General features: G+C 37.2%; 3 protein-coding genes across 9 annotated transcripts; 2 read left to right on the forward strand and 1 right to left on the reverse strand.

Moving 5' to 3' along the window:
- Window positions 1-5,822: 5,822 nt before the first annotated feature.
- Window positions 5,823-11,795, forward strand: LOC140009292 (dnaJ protein P58IPK homolog). Its single transcript, XM_072054415.1, has 9 exons — window positions 5,823-6,221; window positions 7,207-7,372; window positions 8,183-8,384; window positions 8,466-8,626; window positions 8,763-8,856; window positions 8,947-9,159; window positions 9,331-9,411; window positions 10,284-10,502; window positions 11,324-11,795. Exons 1-9 carry the CDS (start codon window positions 6,089-6,091, stop codon window positions 11,519-11,521), a joined length of 1,467 nt encoding a protein of 488 aa, XP_071910516.1. The 5' UTR covers window positions 5,823-6,088; the 3' UTR covers window positions 11,522-11,795.
- A 535-nt stretch (window positions 11,796-12,330) lies between these two features.
- On the reverse strand, window positions 12,331-13,669 carry LOC113695532 (fasciclin-like arabinogalactan protein 11). The gene has a single exon (XM_027214658.2). It carries the CDS (start codon window positions 13,314-13,316, stop codon window positions 12,516-12,518), a length of 801 nt encoding a protein of 266 aa, XP_027070459.2. The 5' UTR covers window positions 13,317-13,669; the 3' UTR covers window positions 12,331-12,515.
- Window positions 13,670-15,121: 1,452 nt separating this feature from the next.
- LOC113695899 (uncharacterized) lies at window positions 15,122-23,153 on the forward strand. 7 transcript variants are annotated; one of them, XR_011816696.1, is made up of 14 exons: window positions 15,122-15,900; window positions 16,533-16,850; window positions 16,940-17,048; window positions 17,149-17,242; window positions 18,301-18,388; window positions 18,479-18,562; window positions 19,520-19,613; window positions 19,715-19,802; window positions 20,025-20,130; window positions 20,220-20,312; window positions 20,743-20,832; window positions 21,983-22,421; window positions 22,520-22,577; window positions 22,808-23,153. XR_011816696.1 is itself a non-coding variant. In XM_072054416.1 (13 exons), exons 1-12 carry the CDS (start codon window positions 15,715-15,717, stop codon window positions 22,376-22,378), a joined length of 1,746 nt encoding a protein of 581 aa, XP_071910517.1. In that variant the 5' UTR covers window positions 15,122-15,714; the 3' UTR covers window positions 22,379-22,421; window positions 22,520-22,742. The 7 variants fall into 7 exon arrangements, 5 of the variants coding, with proteins under 5 accessions (XP_071910517.1, XP_071910519.1, XP_071910521.1 ...); XR_011816697.1 differs by having other exon boundaries at window positions 22,524-22,577; XM_072054416.1 differs by lacking the exon at window positions 22,808-23,153 and having other exon boundaries at window positions 22,520-22,742.
- The last annotated feature ends 1,498 nt before the right edge of the window (window positions 23,154-24,651 follow it).

Here is a 24,651-nt window from a genome sequence, read left to right on the forward strand (position 1 = left end):
GTGAGAAGGTAGACGTAGGCATTGCGACAAAGGGATGATGATGAAAGAAAATTAGATGGGTAGGTTATGGTTTTGTGGCCGGTTTGATGATTGACGGGTGGGGGACTAATTTAATGAATGTTGGGAATGGGACGGGAGAAATCAGAAATACTACTGAGAAGAGCATGCAATTTGATTTGATTTGGGAGCATGCACAAGCGGCAACTGGGCCTAAATGCATGTTGTTTACTTCTTCTTGTTCACATCTGCACGGCCTGACTTCCTTCCTCTGCGTCCCTGAGCTGTGTGCTATGTGGTCTCCTCTTGTTTGTTTGCTTCCTTCCTTTCTTTTTTCCCCAAAAACAGTGACTGTGGGTGTAATAGGGTCGCATCGCTATCGCGACTGCTATTTCTTTCTCATTTTGGAGCCAGAACGGCACGGAATACTACGAGATTCGTTGTTGACACAACACGTCAAGGTAATCCAACGGCCCCATGTCGTCAATGTCTGTTGCCTCCTTTAAAATTCTTTTCAAGTAGTATAATTGCTACGAGTACGTAGTCTCTCTCTGCCTTCTTTCATATATATTTTGTCTTCTGACAATGAAATGGTGGCCTTTTTTTTTAAATTTTTTTCTTCTCTTGCCGTTTTTGCCTTTCTTTAGATTATTGTTTCACTCAACGAGTTAATCAAAACTTAAACATGGTATATAATTGGTTTTGATATTTAGGAAGAAATGACCAGGGCATGCATGCCCGTAAACCGCAATGGAATTTCTTTTTTTCTTTTTTTTTTACGTTGTTCGGATTAATTGTCCATCACTTTTCCATCCATAAAACTGTAACTTGAATCCAAATAAACAGTACCTACCGCTGTTGATCTTTATATAAAAGAAAGATAGATAAATTACTCCTACAGAATTTGCTTTCCAGTTTAAATAATCCGCCTTCAACAGCCAAACTATATATGGACATGAATCCCAGATTTCAAGGAGAAACCACAGCTGCCTACTCACACTTTGGTTTTGTACTAAGGCAAATATATACATTGACGGGCCTTTGACTTCAGCTTGGGATTAGATCAGGAAAGGAGGACTTGTTTTTCAAAACTATTCCATAGAAAAGCGCAGGAATTAGAAAAGAAGATGAGAGGCCGGCAGAGAGTCGCTTTGGAACTTAGCTAAGGCTTTTTTTATTTATAAATAATAAAAAAAAAGAGGCTCTGGGAAACAGCGCGGTCGTCTTTCTATGACTTTGATCGTGTTCTACACAATAAATTTACCTTTGTTTACTAAAACTCCAAAAAGTGAAGTAAGAAATTCAAGGCAGCTATGTATACTATATAGTATAAAGTTGCCTTTTCATGGTGATCCGTGGATATGGAACATAGAGATGGCAACCTTTTCGGGGGAGGCTGTGTTTTCTCGGAGGGACAGTTTTTGACTTTCCAATACACCCTTTTTTTTTTTTTTTTTGGTTGGGCACTGTAATTTAATTCATCAGATAGAACCTGGGACTGAGAGCGAGAGGCTGCGAGGTCCTTCCTTCCTCCTTTCCTATATTATTATTATTAGTTACATTACATGCACATATAGGTCGTTTTGACATTAACGTCAAAGTTCAAATCAAACCTTCTAATTAAACAGTCAGTCAAGCCCCCGATGGCTTTCCTCAGCCTACTCATATTGGATAAACAAACCCGAAGAAGAAAACGAAAGACTAATTGAGAGCTTTGGTTGAAAAGGACTACAGCATTATCGTGATGTTAAGAGGGCTTCTTTTTATAAAAAAAAAAAAAAAAAAACCTCATCTCTCCTATTCCTGGTTTCTTTTATCTATCCCTGTAATTGACTGGTGGTTGTGTCGCCACTGACTTTTTCGAACTTGGACGGTTCCGTGACCGGCTAATCCCTGATTCCGTGCCCCTCTTTCTTTCTTTTTTTTTTTTTGTTTATTAAATTACCAAACCGGGCGAAATGAAACCTGTTAATAAAAAAGATGATAAAATGAACAAAATATTAAATTACGACTTTTTTTTTTTGCATGTGTGTTTTCATGCAGATGTGGCTGGCGTTCTGCTAATTCCAAGAACTTTCTACTTGCTCTAACGAAATCTTCAGCTAAATAGATTTCGTGGCATGAATTCTTTTAATAACTGATGTTGATTTGTGCAACGGAATATGACAAGTCAAAGCCAGGGTATATAGGATTGCGGAATTACATGCAAAAATTAGAAGAATAATAATTCAATTGGCAATTAGAACAGCTAATGCGTCCTTGTCAAATGTCAATTTTTGAGCTGGAAATTAGACAAATTGCATTATTATTATTATTATTATTATTTTTCCCCAGGCCGAAACGACGGTACAACATTTAACGACTCAATATCACTTTGCGTGATGCTTAAACACTCGATCGAGAAGGGGTATATACGAGGAAAATGCAAATTTAATGCTGCTTTGTTCGTTTCTCAAGTACTTTCGGTCTGCTTTTTTCTTGCCCACCTCCCTCAAGTAGTTTAGAACTAGTCAAGAAAAGAATCACCCTTGAAGCCGTTGGGTCCTTGCACAGACCCTTATTTATTTTTTGAGTTTTAAATAGCGTCATCATTTTGTTATTTCGTGTGACTTTAATAAGTCCATTTTCTTTAATATATATATATATATATATATTAGATTTGGCTTTTTAGAGCGTGTGATTGTTTAGTTATAGTGTTAAATTTGCAACGTGAGTTAGATGCTAGGCATTGTTTCATAGTCCAATTCAATACTTAAATTTAATGGATTCAGATCTTAACATGTCCAGACACGTTTGATGACAAAAAATTGAACATCTAAATTAATTAAATAATAAATTATTTACTTATTACTTAATGTGAAATGAATCAGATTTAGTACTTAACACTTCAATAACTTAATGAACTCAGATTTCAATTTTAACAAATGCACCCTCACCGTAAAATCGTGTACTTGAGATTAGTACACAAACAACCAAGCATATCGCTCACTCCATATGTTGTTCCTATGTTTTCTCTAATAAATAAGTTCGTTAATTATTTTCAAATTAACATTTTCCAGTTCTCACTATTTCTTTTTGCTTCATGTGCAATTTTCCAAGTCCCGACCGATAAACTTACTCTTTCGTTGTTAATTATTGTTTCTTTTTTGGTTAAGGGGAAAAACAAGAAAAAAGAGAGTTTTAAAAGAAATTTTCGGGAACTTTTTACTGTCCCTCACCTAATTTTCGTACCAGCTGAAGAGGAGGGTTTTACGTGCCACTTTGAGTTATTTTGGTTACTTGACTGTTGCAGCGTGACGGAAGATGCGATGATTGGTCCAAATTTATCAATCATGTTTACTCGCTGGGCCCTAGAGTTAGAAATGGGGTCCCAACTCGCCTGAGTTGGAAATTTATTTGCTTGGCGAGTTGATTGATTCTTTATCCCTATATGCATTTTTTTGTGTAAGAAATGAATTATCACTGTCAAGAAAGTGCTGTAGCAAGGCCGTGGTAGTACGGCATTGGTAGCGCGGCCTAATGAATCGAGGCTCTTGTTGTAAGTTACAGCTTTGGTCCTCCGTGTCTTTTTTATTTAATTTTGGGGTGGAACTCTTGTCTAAGATCTTGTTTGATAACCTAATTCAACACTTAAATTTAATGAAATTAAATTATTACTTTAATAAAATCAAATCTTAACATATTCTAATCATTTGATAACCAAAAATTAAACATATAAATTAATTAAATAGCATTGAATTTTATAGATAAAATTTGCACTTAAAATTAAGTGATAAACTATTCACTTATCGCTGAATGTGATAGACACTCAAATATATTAGATTTAATATTTAACAATTCAATAATTTAATAAATTTAAACTTAAATTCAGATTTCAATTTTTAAATTTCAGTTTTATCAAACATACCGTAACTTTTACGAGACTAATTTATTTACGGATCGAGGGCTAAATGATTTTGAATCCCACATTCGACTGTGTTAAGCCGAGAATCCTCCCGGGAGCACTCGATGAATGGCCCACAGAGCCACATCATTTTTGGCCCAAAAACAGCAGCTAGGATTCCGACCCACAAACTCTTGAATCTTGATAAAGGCCGAAGAGCATCACCACCACTCCAACTCGCACGCCCAAGACCAACATAAAAACGTTTGAAAAATACTTAGCCTCCTTAGTAGTCTTTATTTTTCCAATTTCATTCTATTTGTCAAAACTCCCAAATATATATCCAATTAGCTCCTGAATAACAAGGATAGAATTCAATTAGGCCATATTTGATAATTCAATTCAGCACTTAAATTTAATGGATCCAGATCTTAATATGTTTCGATGTATTTGATAACAAAAATTTAAACATTTGAATTAATTAAGTAGCACTGAATTTCCTAAATAAAATTTACTCCAAAAAACAAGTAATAAGTTTCTATTCACACGTCGTACAAATTTGTTTATGATATTAATCAACAACCTTTAATGCAAGTAACGGCAGGAAATGTTTTTATCATTGAATTGGTTAAATTTTATAGTTATGTGAATATAAAGTTTTCTTTTGACTTTTAACATTGCATGTATTATATTACTATCAAACAAGCCGATGATTTAAAACGTATTATCAAACTCTAGTTTTTCTCTCAAATTTAAGGAAAAAAAAAAAAGGATGATCATTCTCGTCGCACAAATCACCTGAGGTTCATGCTAGACCAAAGCCAATAGCAAAAAATGGGCAGACAAGACAATTGATTCCAATTGACAAATGAACTTTGAGTTTAGTCGTTGAACTAAATAATTAGTAGTACCCATAGTTATTAAACCCAGTCCAGTCCGATAGTTCGACCGGTCAATCCAATGAACCGGTAATAAAATCGGACCGATTCTTTAATTAGATCGTTTCTGCAAGTGAACCGTTGACTTTTCAACGGACCGACGGTTCAATCGGAAACCCCGGCCGATTTTTGTGGGCGAACCGATTTTGAGGAAAAAAGTCTTTCCAAGCCTTTGCTTGAATTCGAACCCAAGACCAAATTATGACACTTTCACCACCAAGCTACTTTGTCACTTGTTAATTAATGGCCATTCTTATGCTATATGAACATTTTGTTAATTTTATCTTTATTTTTTTTATTCTCCAAAACAATTTTATTTGTAATCTTTAAATAAAACTTATGACCCCTATATTCTATAAATTATAAAATATATTTCAAAAATAACATATTACATAATTTATTTTAAAGACAAATATTTTTTTAATAATTTTTTGCACTTAAAATTCGTAAATAATCTAGATAATTACAGTAAATATATAAAATTTTACACTTGAAGTTTGGTGGATTACTAATTAAATTTATGTTTTGCTGATTCTTATATAAATTAAATATTCTATAGCAAATTAAATTAAATAAATATTTGTTACGACATTATTTATTACAATTCATATCATATATCCTATATCAAAATTTATAAGATATAATATTTAAATATATTTAATGACCCACTGGTTCAACCACTCATCCATAGGTTGAACCAGTGACCCACCTCATTCGCAGATCTCCTTTCCGGGTCGAGTTTAATAACTGTGGTAGTACCTAATTACCAACTAGGACCGTTTGGTGGAGAGAGAGGAAAGCTCTTTCCTGTGATTAGCCATGCACTGCCAGTTAAATAGAGTGCAAGAACACGTGGAGCCTAATGATAGGTGGGCTTAACGTGGAATGACGTGCAGAGTTCCTAGCGTAGTACATGATTACCAACAGGTGTGAACAAAAAAAAAAAAGTAATAAATGAAGTTCCGGGTAAACAGGTGTAGATGAACAAACAGAAGAACAAGATTCAAGAAAGCCCCTCACGTTACGACTCCGTCCCCTCTGCTGGCCCAAATTCAGATTCAACCCAACATCTTAGCAAAAGTTTTATTTTCCAGCGGCTCCCGCTCTCATTTTTGTTTCTCTCAATCGTCTACCCCGTATACGTGCTCGACCAGCTCAGACGGACGGTCTTAAGTCTTAACCGACGACGCCGACGACAATAACACTATAAATATAAAACAGTGTGAGGGTTGAATTGTGGAATTGAAGGGCTGCGAAGAGAAAGAAAGTGATGAGGAGGCAGTGGTCGTCGGCGGCGGCGGTGGATTTGATAGCTTGTGGAGGCTTTGCGTTCACCATATTCCTACTCAATTTCGTATTGGTTTGCCAATTGCTCCTCCTTCACCCACTTGTTTCGGCATTAGGTATAACCTTTTTGTTGTCTTTTCTATTTATAGCAGGACTACCAATAACTTCCTCGCCATCTCTTTTTAATATTCGATGAATAGAATGAAAGTACCGAAATTCTGTATATGTTGATTAGCAGTACTTTTTCTGATTAGTTCATCAACCTTGTCAGTCAAAGATTCGATCTTTCTTAGTGCGTTTCACTGGGTTGCTATGCGGTTTAATTGTTTATCTGACACTGTTGCTAAAATATTGTAGTACTTGGTATCTAGTTACATTTAGCTATGTGTCTTTAAGATGGTACTTTCGGATTATGAGAGAGCTTCCATGCTTGATGAGATATGAAACCTAACTTGTTTTGCCAGTAATGTGCAAAGGACTAAACTGCCACTACTTACTTCTCCAATGTCAGTTCTTCTATTTCTTTGGCTCCTGGTTTTGCTGCACTCTTGCAGGTCAGAGTATCATTTGCAGTGCTTTCACTACAGGCAATTGTCAGAAGAAGACCATTAGAGCATAAGCATGGATGTTTTCTGCACACTTTTAAGTTACTTTTCTCTGTTGTAGTCATATAGTGTGCACTACCCTGAAAAATAATGATTTTGAATTGGATTTTTATAATGAAGCTTGACTTTTTGCTCTGCTGTTTCCTAAAGATGACTAGTGAGCTAGACCTGTGGTTTCAGCATTACATTTTATGCAGTAACTGCACCAGGAGTGCTATAGATAGCTTATACCCCAAGATTTAATTTTTACTGTCGATGACTTGAGTAAAAAGTGCATTCAGATGCTAAATGGTTCTCTAGAATTCAAGTCATTCCTGTATGCATCAAGATTTATGCTTAAATATACAGCTAATGATTTATTCTTTCTTATGCGTATTGCTTGTCAATTTCATGGTGATGAAGTGCAGAGTCTTGTTTTTGCATCTTGATAATGGGTTAGATACGAGTCTGATTCAGCAGTCCATCAGGGTTTGAACTTTTTAGTGTTAATTCCCAGATGGCAAACCTGGTGATGTTGCCGCATTGTTTCAAAGAGTTTCAGAAAGTGTAAAAGTCAAGAAATATACTGAGGCCCTTGACGACCTCAAAGCTGCCATAGATGCAGATCCGGCTCTTTCAGAAGCATATTGGCATCAAGCATCTATTCTTCGTCAGTTGTGCAGGTTTCCTTCTGAAAATATTGTAATCTACTGCATTTTGAATAAAAGCAAATCAGGACCCTCCTCTAGTATATTACTGATGTTTCTTACATTAATAGATTTAATTGTCTTCCATTTTTGGGTTTGAAATAAGGATTTGTGAATAGGTGTCCAGTAGGACTTCTGCAAGTTTACTTGAACATGAATACATTGTTTCTGGTTGCTTCTTGTTGTTCCATGGTCACTGGCAAATCTAAACAGTACTGCCTGCCCTCTTCCCTCTTAATAACCCCTGCTTACATGTTTCCAAGGAGCTGAAAACCTTTTCTTTTGGTTCTATCCATGATGTAACTCTATTTTTTTTTCTCGAATAAGTTCTCATGAATAAAATTTCTGTCTTCTACATGCTTGTATGGGCCTATGCCTAGATGTTCTTTGTTTGGTTTTCCCTTTTTGTTTTGTTGGATTCAATTCTTATAGTTCTGCCCTTTGTTTCAAAATTTTTTTTAGTTTTTCTTCTCTCTTAGTAGGAATCATGTGTATGTATCTTTCACATAGCTGCTGTGCTTCATCACCGAATCTCTTGCTTGATTTTTACATCAAAATTGTGTATCACAAAAGAGGTTGATTCTGGCTATTAAAGAAGAGATGTTTTAATCATTGTAATATTATATGTTGGACTGGATCTTCCTCCATTGTCCTGGTTCTGTCCTAGGCTCCCTCCCTCCCCCCCTTCCCCCAAAAAAAAAAAACTACCTCTCTCTCTCTCTCTATCTCTCTTTCCAATATCTGATTTGAAAATTATATGATTCTGGCAGTTTTTGGCTGATGTAGATACGAGGAGTCAGAGAAAAGCTACAATAAATTTCTGGAGCTGAAACCAGGAAATTCAGCAGCAGAGAAGGAGCTATCTCAGTTGTCTCAGGCTCGGAGTGCTCTGAATTCAGCTTCAAATCTCTTTGATTCTGGTGATTTTACAAAAGCTTTGGAATACATTGATAAGGTGGTACTTGTTTTCTCTCCAGCATGCTCAAAGGTAATCGCAGTTATTTCTATGGTCATCTCATGTCTATAGTTTTTATACTCCGTTTTGTGTATAATCTATTGGTTGCTGCAGGCAAAAATGCTTAAAGTGAGGCTACTAATAGCAACCAAAGATTATTCAGGTGCAATATCAGAGGCAGGATACCTCCTTAAAGAGGATGAAGATAATTTAGATGCATTGCTGTTACGTGGGCGTGCCTATTACTACTTAGCTGATCATGATGTTGCTACAAGGTTTGTTGAGAAACATGATGGATCTGCTTTCTTCCTTCTCTAGGCCTGATAGGTTGGGGAAGGGGAGAGAAGGCTAATTCTGTGCGATACTACTTGGACTTCTGCTTAGCAGGATGTTTGATCTATTTTTTCTCAGGCATTACCAGAAGGGTCTTCGTCTAGACCCTGAGCACGGTGAACTTAAGAAAGCATATTTTGGATTGAAGAATCTACTCAAGAAGACCAAAAGTGTAAGTAAAAATGTTTTCTATACTTCTAGATTTTCCAAAGTATCTAAGAGATTTTCTGATTCTAGCTTGAGCTTGATGAGATTAATGCAGGCAGAGGACAATGCAAGCAAGGGAAAGCTTCGCCTTGCTGTGGAAGAATATAGAGCAGCACTTGCACTGGACCCAAATCACTCTGCGCATAATGTAAACCTTCATCTTGGTTTGTGTAAAGTCTTGGTCAAGCTTGGTAGAGGAAGCGATGCTGTATCAAGTTGTTCTGAAGCGCTTGAAATTGATGGGGAGCTTGTTGAGGCTTTGGTTCAGGTTTTTCTTTTTAGCTGGGCTCACTATTCTCTAAATTTTTAAAGATGGATATGGTTTTAATGTGAGAATGCTATCTATACTAGAGATGTGTGTTTTACTGGAAAGAACCTTTTAGCCAAATTTGATCAGTAGGTTTCTTGTTCCATAAGTTTGGTTTATTTTTGCTTTCAGAGGGGTGAAGCTAAACTTTTAACCGAAGAATGGGAGGGAGCTGTGGCAGATCTGAAATTAGCAGCAGAGAAATCGCCTCAGGTTTGTCTTGCACTTAAATTTCTTGAATTTTGTAGTATTAGGATTTTATCCTCTGTGGTCTGTGGCATAGCCAGGACCTTTGGCCGGGGGAGAAATGTCATATGTGTATTCTGCAGTTGGTTAGAGATGTTGTAATAACAAATTTGGCATGTTCTCCAATGCTACAGAATTGGAAATATACGTTGTGGTTCAATATAAACTTCATATGCAAATTAATTATTTGACTATATTATGCGTCATGTTTCAAAATCTGTGTCATCTCTCAATGAAATATCTTTTGAAATGTTCAGCAAGTCCAACATTTTTTTAAAAATATGGTGTATAACCCTTTTCCAGCTTCTATGGGGGGCAATTGTGGAGAGCAATGTGGTTATTCTCAAATATTAGGGGTACAAACACAGTGCAATTTGCAAGAATGCAAGAATAATATCTTTCTTTAGGTGATCTTGTTATTTTCAGAAAATCGAATTTAGCTCTGCCAGTTTGTATGGTGGTCTACTTTCTTCCATGTTTCTAACACAATCGGTTGTATTTTGGTGTTTCACCAATTCATGCTGGGGTTTGAATGTTTGGTTGAGCTAATACTGGAATGGATTTAATTCATCCTTGTTCTAGTTTACACATAGAAATAAAGACCATAGAGACTGACCTTGGCCTCATAAAGTATTGTAGGCTTCTGGGAATAGGCCTTTTATTTGCTGTTTGGTACTTAGCATTTTTAATGAGAAAATCTTTGAAACTACAAATTGGATGTGATTGGTACATGAAATGATAAGCTTGTATGCTATTTTCTTGAGTTGGCTGAATTGTTCACAATCTAGATATCTGTAAGCTTTAGTGCTATAATTTAAAATTTTGATTTAATTGCTTAGGATATGAGTATTCGTGAAGTGCTGATGAAGGCAGAAAGATCTTTAAAGTTGAGCCAGCGGAAGGACTGGTACAAGATTTTGGGAGTTTCAAAAACTGCACCTGTCTCAGAAATAAAAAAGGCTTACAAGAAACTTGCATTGCAATGGCATCCCGATAAGAATGTTGACAATAGAGAAGAGGCAGAGGCCAAATTCAGAGAAATAGCAGCTGCATACGAGGTCTGTTTCAGAGCATGTCCTTTTATGTCTATCATTTTTTATGTGCTCTTGTGCAGTTAATTTCCGTGTTCAAATACTTAAAGCTGCAATGCATGAATATTTATTTTTTTTTAAAAATTCAAGTCCCAGATTCACTGACATCGTACTTGGGAATGTTTTCTTGATTACAGTAGTGCAAATAAAAATGCTCTGGAGTTTTGTATTCTTATGGTCTCAATCAAAAATTCCATTTCTGAACAGCTATATGTTTCTCATTTTTGGAATTTTCTTCCTGATTTTGATTATAACTATAATCAGTTAAAATGAAGATCAACTACAGATTAGTTAACTTCCATAATGGATAAAAAAAAGGTTTGAGAGAAATCAGTGTGCTAGTTCTAAATGGAAAAGGATATTTTACGGCAACAGAAGGTTCTGTTCCATAACTCTCAGAAGACAATTTTCCTCTCTTCTCTAATTGGAAATATAAAGGATATTTATCGGTATTCTTGTAGCCAGATAATAGTTCTATGAGGAGTTGTTTTGATTGTAAGTTAGAACGAATAAGTCGGGACCCCTTGGTGTAAGAAACATGCTAGGAGTTGCAACAGATTTTTATCCGCAAGATGCAAGTTGTTTCTCCAAGAAAAGGCATCAATATTTGGAAAGTCCTGTCTCTCTTTGTTAATAATCATTTTTCTGATGATTTTTCTTTTCCTGTGCTTTTGAAAAGTTGGCCATCTTCCTACTGAGCTGAAATCTCTGGATGCTTTCTATGTTGAAAAGGAGACATGGCTGTGCAAGTCTTGCTTACATTGTTCTTTTTATTCTTGTCATTTCAGGTTTTGGGAGATGAGGAAAAGCGTGCCAGATATGATAGCGGTGAAGACATAGATGATATGGGTTCTGGAATGGGTGGTGGAGGATTTAATCCGTATGGTGGTGGGGGGCAACAATTTACCTTTCACTTTGAAGGAGGGTTTGAAGGAGGGTTTCCGGGTGGTGGCTTTCCTGGTGGATTTGGTGGTTTCCACTTTTAGCTGTGGTGATGTTTGTATTATTTGCTTTGTGCATCTGGAGAGAAGTACAGTAGGCAGATAATATTCTTTGTAAGAAATTTGAACTGACCGAATGGAAGGTCTATAGGGGATTGAACATGACAATCAATTTGTTGGCACAATTTTGCTTGGGGGATATTTAGTAATCCAGTAACAACTGGTCAAGGAAATAGATGATCCCTTGTATGAGCTGATACCAGGTCCTTTTTAATTGATAATCTGAGGATCGGTTGGCTTGATTGATCCCGTTTTGTTCCTCAAATGTCCACTAACAGAATCCTCGTGCAACAAAAGCGTACAGGAAAGAATTTCCTAATCATTGTTTTTCTTGAATCATTTCTGAAATGCTAACCATTATGTTTACACGTTTATTGCTTAAAAGGAATTTTGCTCAACTGCTTACAGATATATGTCTGCTTGTTTGGATCAGAATACGATAATTTCTTCTTTGAATTAGCTATGTTTGCATGATGTGCAATTGGCTGGTAGATCATATCTGCAATAACTAATGCATGACTTGTGTTTGCTTCTAAACCTGCATGCGACAGCTCTATTGGAATAAGGTCTCCACTTGGGTAAGCTTCTGTAGCTGCTATACTTCTTGGCTACGGATATCCGGTGTTCTATCTTGCTTTTAAGCTAAAGCGGACCATGCTGTAAGCGCGCGCGGTTCCTTTTCCACATTTCAGAATATCGTTCTTGTCGGAAGTGTGTTGCTTTATAATCGTTTCAAATCAATTAGGTTTACGTCTATATGATCCCTGCTTTCCTTGTTGGGCTTGGAATGAAGCTTATACAGGGAACACGAATGATCTGTGGACACACCTTATCAATATAACAAAGCCTTCAAAACAGCAAATTCATATACATATTGCAAAAGAATAAATTGGCAATAGGAAATGAAAAGACAAGAAAAACAACCAAAGTAACAACACGCTGGCACACAGGCTTCCATCAACATCAGGTCCTCATCCGCTCATCCGATTAACCAAGATGCTGCCAGAAGTGCAAATGCGTAGGAAGCTTGAAGCAAGCCTTCATGGATTAGACTAATTGCACCTGAAGATTCAACGGGCTTTGCAGTGGATTGAGCCTTCTTGGGTTTTGAAGGTGCTGGAGCTGGTGCTGGAGGCGGAGATGGAGGTGGAGCAACGAAGAACCTTTGTGGAAGAAGTACTCGATCCACCTGATACACAGCAAGCTGGTTATCAGTGTACACTGTGCCAACAACTGATGCACTGGCAAAACCTGTGGTTAGGTTCACTGAAGCTGCTGATGTGGTCACATTGAGCGGAAACTGGCCGTAGTTAGTTCCACCAGCTTGTGTGCTCAATGGATTGCTCGCGGTTTGGAATTGTTGGACGGACATAAAAGAAGGAAGGACATGGGACTGTATCAATTGGGATTGCTGCTCGTTAGAGTAAGAGTTCAGGCTGCCTGCTTTGAGTTTTGCAAATGCAGAATCATCTGGGGCAAAGATGGTAAGGCCTTGCTCGGACTTGTTGAGCTGCATGTTGATTCGATCTGCAGATTGGGTGCTTTTCAGAAGGCGAATAAATGCAGAAAACCCACCGGCTTTTTCGAGGATTGCAGTGATATTGGTCGGGCCTGTGGGTGCAGGAGCCGCTGCTGGGGGTATTAGAATCGGTGCTGGGGGTGCTGGAACCGGTACTGGCGGTGCAGGAGCCGGTGCAGGGGACTGAGCAAGAATGGAGGTGAAATGGATGCAAAACAGCAAGAGAGAAGCAAATGTTGGCATTGCCTGCATCATCTCCATGGATGGGATAGGCGGGGGTTCCACTTACTTTTGTAGTAGTAACTAATAAAATAATTAATGGCCTCGTGAAAGTGTTTGGAAGAAGAAAGAAGCTAATCAAAGCTGATCGAGTATGTTGGACGTGGGATGATTTGGTTGAGTATATATAGTGAGCTTAATTGATGGAATTTTCTTTCTTGCAAATTAAAACCCGAAAGTGAAATGGGGAAAAAGTTGAGTGGGGTATCGAAATCAGGGATTTAGCCTTTAGGTGGAAGGGTGCGATTTAAGGTGGCAGGAGATTTTGATGATGTTGAAGCAGCTGCGGCTTTGCTTGGCATGGGAGGAAAACCAGCTATTGGATTATGCCATTTTTCCATCGCCATCAATCATCATTTAGGCTAATCATAGACATATATACGACAGCTTCTTCATGTGTTTTCAAACGAAAATGATTTTTCTCCAAAAATATATTTTATATATATATAAGTTCTTAAGTATTAATTGGTAGGAGAATACTTTTTCCTCTTGAAATCTGTGAAGTGGAAGTAATAAAAAGTTAATTTGCTTTTGGAAAGTCTGAGAAATTTGTCAGCATATATATATATATACAGAGAGAGAGAGAGAGAGAGAGAGATTTATCCAGATGGAAAGCAAGAGAAATGTCAAAATCTTCTGGTTAGGCCGCCGTAATCCGTCTGATTAATGCATGTATAGCAGGAAATGCAAAGGTACATCCATTATTATCGACGTGGACGTGCGGAACAAACTTTTGTTCCGTAAACGGGCGTCCATCGCCGTTAAATCAATTGCTCCATTAATGCGTAACGATTGACGGCTCGACTGGACGCAGTTTTAATAGCCTAACACTATGGGCTTCAATATTGGCTGGGCCCTTTCTGCTAGGCTTCTTTATTATTACACGTCAGGGGCAACGTATGGGACGGCAAGGCACATGGTTTTGTTTGGTCTGTTGGGTGCCTGTCCTACAATTGGGCCTAATGCATTAAGCCCAATACCTGGAACCGGAGGCCAGCTCTATAGTCATCATGCACGCCTCTGCGTCCGCATCCGGCTGAAAATGAGGATGCCGCAAATAAGATTTTGATCATGTAACGTGTTCTTGATTCATCCGTTGTGTATTTGCTTCACTAATTTTGGAAAACCTACTTGGTGAATACTTTTCGGTAAATATTAATTGTGTGATCTGGCTAGAATTTTTCAATAGCAATTGCACGATCCTACTTAGCGGCCAATACAATAACAAAGTCGATATGTCGATGGTAAAGAAATTTTAAATTAGTCGAATGTTCGATCGATCCCACAATTGTGAGTTATATATAACTTTTACAAAAGAGTAAAATGAGCAAATTTACACCCTTAGCAATATTCAACATTAATATAGTTAGGAAAAAAAAAATCAACCTAGTTGATTTTTGTATGATTCCCATTTGGAGTTGTAGTAAATTATTGAAAAGTACTTCCCTAACATCTGAGCGCTTTTAAATATATTATTCGGAGATATTGTTCAATGAGTACTTTGTAATAGATAATGCGTAATTTGAAAATTTTTAAGTGTATTTATCTTTTCATTTAGTTCATAATAAAGGAAAAAATGATTAAGTTAAATGTTTTATTTTTAAAATCATAAAATTACTCTAAAAAGCACTAAACTTGAGCGTTTGTTAAAAATATTTTTAACTCCAAAAACTGCATTCCTAATTTTATGAAATGATATTTATTGACGGTGTTAAAAGTGCACCGTAACTCCGAACATCAGCACTGAAGTTGCATACACGGATAAACATCGACATTTTAAAAATACCTCCGTGGTGCCTGATGTCCACGACGTGTATGCCGTGCGTCTCCAATTCACAGTCACTTCTTAGATGATAAACGTTACCCCTCAGTTGAACTAAACTGACCCCTTCGCCATCGGCATCGGACAGTGGAATTCACACACACTCGCGCACACATTTGCACCGAGAAGAGAAGCAGAAACAGAAGACTTTGGTTGTCCTCCCGAGTCCCGATCCTCCGTTCCCAAAACCCAAACCCCCCAAAACAAAAGTCAATGCCCTGCGACAACAACTACAACTTACCCCCTAAATTCCCAAAACTCAAAACTCGAAAGCTATTCCGTCATTAAACATTAAAAACGCTTCCCCCTCTCCCAGGACCGGGAGGCCTTTCTCCCCTGTTTGCTTCTGCCTCTGCCTCTGGTCCCATCCCCCTTATATTTCACTGATACAACAAAACAATAAACACCCGAAACGCAATTCCTTCACAAAACGGACCCAATTGAAATTGCAACTGTGTGATCGATCCCATTGCAATTTAATACTGCCAGGAAAAGGGGGATTTTGATTTGAAGACGTATAACTATCAATTGTTGGGTTTGTTTATTTGAAAAAAAAAAATGATCAATACGGCCGGAAGTAATAACATGATGTCGCCGTCGGCTTCATCGGCATCAGCAAATAATGCACAATCGCCAGGTTTAAAGACGTATTTCAAGACGCCAGAAGGGAGATACAAGCTTCAGTACGAGAAGACTCATCCTTCTGGTCTGCTTCACTATGCCCATGGAAAGACCGTAACCCAGGTTATTCGTTTCTCATCAGTTTAGGGTTTTATTTTTCCTTTCTTTCTTTTTACAGCTTTCATGTTATCTAGCCTGTTTTGCTAAACCAGCGTTGGTTTGTGGACCGAAGAGCATTAGCATTAGAGGCTAGATTCCCATATTTTTTTTACAGTGAATTTTGCAACTTGAAATTAGTACAAATGGCTAGTTTGCAATTGAGTTTTTTCGTGGCTAAATTTATATGTATTTATCAGATTTTGACTTGGGATTGTTATCAAGTAGAATTGAAGTCCATTTATAGTGAATTTGGAAATCTGACCTTCACTTAATCGGAGTACTTTATTGCTTTGTATAAATTTAGAACTTCAATCCAACTTATATCGTTGATACCTTTTGTTTCTGTTGTTATCCCCAATTATTTGTGTTGAATATCTAGGTTTCTTTTTTCGGGTTGTAGTTTCTCATTACAAAATTAATCTGCCCAGGACCTAAGAATCAATTCTTCTTTAAGGTTCACTTGGGCATGAAAAGAAAAAGATAAGACAAAAAAGAGCTGGCTATGCTTAGAAAAATCTTGCATGGTCAACAGTGTGCATCTAAAGAAGTAAATCAGAACCAAGTTTGTGTTTTGAGGGTTTTTTTTTCATGGTCAGGTAACCCTAGCTCATCTCAAGGATAAGCCAATGCAGGCACCATCACAATTATCGTCAAGTCTTGGAGTAAGCAGTGGTGTTAGGTCAGCTGCAGCACGGTTCTTGGGTGGAGGGAATGGAAGTAGGGCACTTAGTTTTGTTGGAGGAAATGGAGGCACTAAGTCAGTGAGTGGTAGTAGTAGTAATAGAGTTGGGTCATTGGGGGCTTCAAGTTCTAACAGTGTGATATCTAATTCAAATTTTGACGGCAAAGGCACTTACTTGGTATTCAACGTTGGCGATGCCATTTTCATAAGTGACTTAAATTCTCAAGATAAGGTACTATAATGGTTGTCTTGATCTTGTTTCTTCAGATTATGATAGAGTATGCACTGGATTAAGTTTTGAGAGGTTTATGTTTCATGTAGGATCCTGTAAAGTCTATACATTTCAGTAATTCAAATCCTGTTTGTCATGCATTTGAGCCGGATGCAAAGGATGGGCATGATTTGCTTATTGGATTAAATTCTGGAGATGGTAAAGTTTTTAGTTCTACTCAAGAAGTACTTCCCTCTCTCAAGTATTTATGAGCTATTCAGTGATTCCTTGGGAGGCTAATTTTTTCTTTAATTCTTAGTGTACTCTGTGTCTCTTCGACAACAGTTACAAGATGTTGGCAAGAAGCTTGTCGGTGCGCAGCATTATAATAAAGATGGTTCTGTGAATAATACGTAAGATCATGATTTTATCAAATTTGTCTTTAAAATATCGTCTCTCCAGTTTTGTTCAAATAGCATCTAGTGCTTTTATGCTGTGTTTCTGATACATCATCTTGGTTGTCTGTAGAAGTTTGTTTTCATGTATTTCTGCTGAGCTGATATTCACGAGGTTTATAATCCCAATGATAGAAATTGCTCTTGTCCTACTTATGCTCCCCTTGCATTGAAAAAAGGTAAAGAAATAAGAACAAAAGAAATAATGAAATTTTTCCAAAACAGTTCTTTTTAACAAAATTTTAAGACTAATGGTCGTTTTCTTGATAATTATTATAGTTTTTTCAAGATCTTCTTGTTACCTCTTCAAACATTATTTTCTTTGCCTAGACCACAATATGTTTCCAAAGTTCCTCCAATCCCATGGCTTCTTGCTTTACTATCTCACAACCATGTTTAATGATGGTTTCAGCATCTGAGAATTGCTAATTGAGGTCCCTAAATGTTGTTTTTTATGCTTCTTTTAGTAGCTCATAAGTTACTAGTTATTTTGCTTGGTCTCGTGATTGATTGGGTGGCGACTAGCAGGCAGGATAGTGCCCATTGAGTTTGCTTTTCAACACGAAATTTGAAAGCTTATAGGTGCTTTAACTATTGGGACTGCTTTATTAAGCTATTCAAACTTAAATCTCAAGTACCATGAGAATGCAAATTCATGGTAGTGGTAAACATCTTTGTGGTAGAAGGTCTAGACTTTTATTCTCAAGTGTTACCTTGAGTCCACTACTTGGTTTCGTCTTGGGTTGGTTGTATGGGAGGGCATGTGGTGGCGTTTAATTTTAGTTCACAGCTACTTTTAAGTTTTAAAGTTGACGGTTACTTAATCAAGTGAATAGAAAAGTTGCATTAGATGCCTTGAGACCATTGATCAGCAACAAATATATTCCGTAGTTGTGTTAGATGTCTTTGGACCATTGAACTACAATAATTATGTTCCTTTCCTTATGTTGAAATATATATTTTTTGGTAGTCCAGAACTTCCTCGCTGAGTTCAAATAATTTGCTTGTCTTAGCAGTCGTTGTGCAAGTATTGCTTGGGTACCCAATGGTGATGGCACATTTGTTGTTGCTCATGCAGATGGAAATTTGTATGTATATGAAAAGGCAAGTCTTTGGATATTGTTGATGTATGTTTTCTTTACATCTGCCGTTTAATATCCACATCCGACTGGTATGTATCTGTGTTTCTTTCAGAGCAAAGATGGTTCTGGGGATCCTTCATTCCCTATTATTAAGGATCAAACCCAATTTACTGTAGTACATGCACGTTACAGTAAGGTACTGTTTTATTTAATGGGAGTTTATCTTCTTCATCCACCACTACACACGTATACTTCCTTCTTCTTGCTTAGCAAAATGTTTTGTTGATTGAGAAAGTAGTCTTCTATTTTGTCTAATGAGCATTCCTTCTTCATATTTGGATATGGTTACTATCTTCATGAACTGCTTTACTGGTATCAGTGGTAAGGTTCCTAGGTCTTGTTCAGCAACAGTGTGTTAGTAACTTCGAGTAGCAGTCAATAATTCTATACTATAGGTAGATAAGATTGGCTGAGCTAAATATAGTATGTTATACACATGTATTCTCATTTTCGGACTTATTTGTTGTGTAGCTTTACAAGGATAGAAGGATTTAAACAGTATTGCCTTTTGTTTCAGACTCTCTATTTAATTACTCCTATGCATGTAATGTGTTTGTTGTGATGGTCACTCATTATTTCTTAGAAGTTTTGTCAACATGAAGTAATGGTGTTACTTTAAACCCAGTTTGCTAGGGATCTGTGGCACCTCTCCTTTTCAGACCTTTATTGGTCTATTTGCCATTAATGATAATAATTGTAAATGTTCAAATGAATTTGGAGTAGGGATTGTTTTGGTGAGTGACCAATTAACTGATGTCATGTCTCTCACAACGTTTTGGTTTTCCATGGTGTACGATACTGACATGTGGTATTGCTAATGTGCTGTCTTAGCTGACTGGATACACAATCACAGACTTCAGTTTAGGAACTGGGAGACGACATAATCACTTTATTTTTTAAACTTATTCTTTTCTATTTTCATTCTTTATCTTCCATTGCTTTTCACTACAGTATATTATCTTCCTACCTGGAGAAGTATTACATAGGTCTGCACAAATTTTTTTTTTTTAAGTTTGTGTCATCGGTATCTCGTTTATAGTTTTTTCAAGTTTATCCAGCTCTATTTTGAGTCATTTTGTGTTTTCGTACTCAGAATCCTATTGCTAGATGGCATATTTGTCAAGGTTCGATAAATAGCATCTCCTTTTCAGCTGATGGAGCTTATATTGCAACTGTAGGAAGGGATGGTATAATCTCCATCTAATAATTCTGTATTTTTGTGATAAATAAGTAGCTTCAGATGAAAATATGTAAATATGGAATGGCTGAGGCAGTTTAACAAATGTAGGTTATCTGCGAGTATTTGACTACAAAAATGAACAACTTATATGTGGCGGGAAGAGCTATTATGGTGCTTTATTATGCTGCACTTGGAGGTGAGTGTTGTCTCCCATCCCCCACCCTTCTCCCCCCCCCCCACCACTCCCCCCCACCACCAAAAAACAAAAAAAAAAAAAGGCCCATCATTTGTTCATTAGTGCCTGTCATCTTCCCAGCTGATGACAAGGTTGGCCTTTTTCATCTGATTAAGCTGATCAATAAGAGTTTATTACCTTTTTCACAAGAGAAGAGATAACTGACAGTAAATAAAACAACAGCATGGATGGAAAATACATCTTGACTGGAGGTGAGGATGACCTGGTTCAAGTATGGAGTATGGATGATCGGAGAGTTGTAGCATGGGGTGAGGGACACAACTCGTGGGTGAGTTCTAGCAGGTCCAGTCAAAATTTTCCTTTTGTCGCATTGCATGCTGATGACTACCTCACACATTTTGTAACGGATGCCGGCAGGTCAGCGGAGTGTCATTTGATTCGTATTGGTCTGCACCAAATTCTGACGGCACTGGAGAAAATATTGTTTATCGTTTTGGATCTGTTGGTCAGGTACCATGGAGTTACTGTAATATCTCTTTTGCCGTTTTCGTTCTATTCTTTTCGATTTGTCATGATATGTATCCATCAATCTGACAAGGATAAAATCTGTCATGGCCGCTAGATTCTTGTACATGTCCTCTTTCCAAGTGTCCATTGTGTGGTCACAGTATTGAGTGATATACTCCTTTTTATTCTTTTATTGTGATACTTAAACGTTGGAACCTTAGTCGTTTCATTTCATGTTATTTGAACATTACAAAATGCAGGAAAGATTGGTATTTATCAAGCCATACAATTTATTTGCTCAAAATTAGAGCCTTGCTAGCACATCCCATTGGTTTTAAGTGACTGCTAGTTTTCTGGGTACAATACTTAATTAGTCATGCTACAGGTGTTATATCTCCACCATCCGGCTGATCCAATCTTGGATTACTTGCAGTTTGGTGCACCTATTTTTGGACTAAATGAAAAATTATCAAACAAATCCTTGTGTGTAAAAGGAAGTCGAGACTTCTATGGCCATCTGCAAGTATCATCTCTGATCTCTATGTTTCTTTACTACTCCTTTCTTGTCGCACATCCTTCTGTGCCCTTTGATTAGGGACCTGACTCTCCGCTCCTTGCAAGTCCATAGGTTGCCGATCCATGTAGCATTGGCACATTCACTTAAAAATCAAAGTTGCGAGGGCTTGGGAGCTTCTTGTTGACTGGGCTCCCCTCTCCAACTCAGTACTTTACTGTGATATTGGCAGTTAAAATTCCGTTTGGCTGTTTAATGGGTGAAACTTGCTACTTATTTGCCTTGTTGTTTATGTTTTGGTATTAGATTAGCTGGGTTTTGGCTTGAGATTGTCTGTGCTGAGGCTGGTCTCATTTTATTGGTGAGGCCTGAACATCTCTTAAAGGTTGACCTTTTGCCGCTCAAGATCAAGTTAATTAAGCTCCCTCTGATTTACCTGAGAAAAGCATCTTATAGGTTTGCCTTGAAGATAATAATCAATATCTAGGAGTTATGTTTTAAGTCAAAAGTTCAATTTAGCCCAAGTTATCTTCTATTAAGTTTGTATTGGTTAGTATAAAGTTTAAGGTGCATGAGAGATCTCCCATGTTTTGTCCTCTAACTTATTAACTGATTCTTCTGGTAGTATACATAATTGATATAATCTGTTAGGGCAAATCACGAGAAGAAAATCAATATCAAACAAAATCAACAATATTAGAGTTCCAGGAACCTTGCTGTCTAGTCTAGGCAAATAAAGTTGTCTTTTCTCATTGAGTGATGGGTCGATCGATCTCAGGTTGGTTTAGAGATGTCAAGAAGAATTTTTCTGCTAGGCCCACCACTTTAACTTTGGGTTTGGGTTTGGCTTATAAACTGGGTTTTGGTTGGTCTATTGGTGGAATCTTCTTGGACTTTAAGGGAATGGACACTTCTTCAAATGTCTGCTAAAGAGCATCCTGGTTGTTTGGTCTTTGATTGGGATCTTTCTTCACCTTGGAAATGTCATTTTTATTGTACTTTGAGTTCATAAAATTGATTTTATCAGCCATGAACATGTTGAGGTGGAAAAATCTATGCTACCTAACAAGTACATCATTCATTTTACTTCGTTACATGCTCTTAGAAATCAAGTTCTTTGCAATACTCATCTTACTCTTCACAACTTGATGTTGCCCAGGACACCCAATTGCTCTTATGGGATCTGGAGATGGATGAAATTGTAGTGCCAGTCCGCCGTCCTCCTGGTGGGTCCCCTACTTTTAGTACTGGAAGTCAGTCTTCTCACTGGGACAGCGCTTGCCCTGTTGGTACTTTGCAAACTGCTCCAAGCATGAGAGATGTTCCAAAGATATCTCCACTAGTTGCTCATCGTGTCCATACCGAACCCCTTTCTGGTTTGATATTCACACAAGAATCTGTCCTCACCGTCTGCAGAGAGGGGCACATAAAGGTCTGGATGCGACCCGGTTTTGCTGAAAGCCAATCGAGCAACTCTGAATCACTGTTAGGTACCAGTTTGAAGGATAAATCCTTGATATCAGGAAAGGCAGTCAGCTCCAGTTATAAGCAATGACCTGCCGTCAATGTGTCACTAGACTGTTGAGTCGAGCTGCACGGTGCATGCTGCTCTTGTCATATGTTTTCCTAGAACTGAAAAATTATATGACTTGACTCGTTTGCAGAGAGATTTAACTGACAAGTTTTTTTTGTATAGCCAGCGCTTGAAATGCAGTCTGGGCACCACGAAATTGAGGGGAGTGCCCGGCCACGTTGTAAGTATGAAAGGGCTGTCCATGAAATGACCGGCATAAATAATTGAAGCTGCTTAAAATTTGTAGTTTCCAGTTGCTTTTCGTCATCTGTAGCCAAATTTGCCTGGAAACAGCTGGTTGACATTTAAATTATGCTTTTTAATCTAACATTATTGGTTTTTTTTTTTTTTTTTGGTGAACTATTACTTTTTTTTTACATGCAAATTGAAAAAAATCCGTTTGAAATGCAGCGAGATAATTGGAACGGAGAGTCGGTTTGAATTTTGCAACCATTAGTTCAGGTCTGAAGATGGTAACTGCTAAATCGAAACTGTAACGAAGGGATGCCTTTCAATGTTGCTTGGGTTCTCTAAACTATGTAGCGGCAGCAAGTCGTTGGATTTTGTTTTGTTGTCGTCCAATCCATTCTATAAGTTGTTGGATTTGTTTTATTTTAGGATAAATTTCACATATACCCCTCGTGGATAAGAGGTTTTTTAGATACATACCATCTTGTGATTTAAAAATGTCCTCTTACACCCATTGTACTCTAAATTGGAGTGGAAAACAAATTGAAATGGACTCTTCTAGTGACAATTTAACGTGCCCAATTCAACAATGCAACTAATTACTTGCTGCTAATAATGTCAGGCTTTAATAACGTGTTTCTTTTGAAAATGTCCCCAATCGAATGTTAGCACTCTATAAAAAGGATCAAAGGTTTGCGCTCCAATAGTGATAATTTGTAATTTTTTTTTTTATAGATTGCAATTGTTAATTGGAGGAATTTGTAGAAGAAAGATATTATTAAGACCTTTCATAATTAGAATCAAGTAACTAGTTGTACTATGGAATAGTGTATATAGTGAAATCTATGTTAGTGAACTCCATTTTTATATGTTTTCCATTTAAATTCAAAGTACAAGGAATGTAAGTAGACATTTTTAAATTACAAAAGGTGTATCTTAAAAAATAGTTAACCATAGACAAGAGATGTATTTTAAAAAGCGCTTAACTGTAAGGGATGTATGAGGAATTTGTTTTTTATTTTATCGTCCATTAAACGCTGTCTGCCTTTTGGGCTAATCTGTAGTATGTAGGCTGGGGGGAGGGTTGGGTTGAGTGGTATGGGAGGAGGGAGTGTAAGCAAGAGGTCTCGGGTTCGAATCCTCCCCGCTTACACTAACAAAAAAAATATATATATATCTTTAGTAAGTAGGCTAAGCAGTTCTGTGTGTGAACACCATAGACTAATAGTTGAAGTAAAGGTTATGCTGTCGCGAGAGTGGCTTATATCCAGAGCTAAATTCGTTCTGTCGGACACTTTGATTCCCGACAGTCAAACTTGTCTTTGACTAGGGAAAATATGAATATTGTAGATATCGCAAGTTCGACGAATGTAACAGACAAAATTTTTTTTTTTTTTTGGTATTTTGCGAATCTTTAAAATCTCAAGGGATACAAATTGGGGATAAAGAGAATTTTAGTATGTCTTTAATTTTCAAAGTTATATTTTATCAAAGAATTTTATGAATAAAGTAATGAGTTAATTTTATAAACACTAACAGTATATATACTATCATGATTAGATGCATGATACATATATAAAATTTTAATTTTAAATTCAAATTCAAATTATATGTCATACGTCCATTATAATGTATCACACCACAGTATAAAAACAAGAGTGCGACCAAAAAGAAAGAAAAATGAAAAGCCTATAAAATACCACAGTCCACAGATGCGGTATACAACATGGTAGATGGCCGGGGCCCCTTCTTTTTCCCTATGACTTTAGAGATCAAATGATGGTACCGTCATGTTCCCACGGTTGCAGATGCCTATGATATTAGAATTGCGTGAATTCATAAAACCTGCGACGTTATCTCATGTGATTTCCATCTTGCGAGCAATTTTTTTGAGTTTGTGTTCTACTGGTTGTAGAGAGCATTTTGATGACTGGTAATACAATAACTGGTATTGGTGTTGTTTTCTATCCAAGACAAATTAGAAGGGGAAAAAAAGGGTTGTAGATGACGATGGACAGCCATCCTCATCAACCGAGGAATTCAAAAAATTGCAGCATAATCCACAG

The sequence above is a fragment of the Coffea arabica genome, chromosome 6e (assembly GCF_036785885.1).
Source record: "Coffea arabica cultivar ET-39 chromosome 6e, Coffea Arabica ET-39 HiFi, whole genome shotgun sequence".
NCBI lineage: Eukaryota > Viridiplantae > Streptophyta > Magnoliopsida > Gentianales > Rubiaceae > Coffea > Coffea arabica.

Excerpts from the sequence above, each read along its gene's own strand:
- LOC113695532 (XM_027214658.2), bottom strand. The coding sequence starts at position 13,316 with ATGGAGATGATGCAGGCAATGCCAACATTTGCTTCTCTCTTGCTGTTT.
- LOC140009292 (XM_072054415.1), top strand. The coding sequence starts at position 6,089 with ATGAGGAGGCAGTGGTCGTCGGCGGCGGCGGTGGATTTGATAGCTTGT. Across the intron at positions 7,373-8,182 it reads ATTCTTCGTCAGTTGTGCAG|ATACGAGGAGTCAGAGAAAA; the intron begins GTTTCCTTCTGA and ends TGGCTGATGTAG. Across the intron at positions 8,857-8,946 it reads TACTCAAGAAGACCAAAAGT|GCAGAGGACAATGCAAGCAA; the intron begins GTAAGTAAAAAT and ends AGATTAATGCAG.
- LOC113695899 (XM_072054416.1), top strand. The coding sequence starts at position 15,715 with ATGATCAATACGGCCGGAAGTAATAACATGATGTCGCCGTCGGCTTCA. Across the intron at positions 16,851-16,939 it reads ACTTAAATTCTCAAGATAAG|GATCCTGTAAAGTCTATACA; the intron begins GTACTATAATGG and ends TGTTTCATGTAG. Across the intron at positions 17,049-17,148 it reads TGGATTAAATTCTGGAGATG|TGTACTCTGTGTCTCTTCGA; the intron begins GTAAAGTTTTTA and ends TTTAATTCTTAG.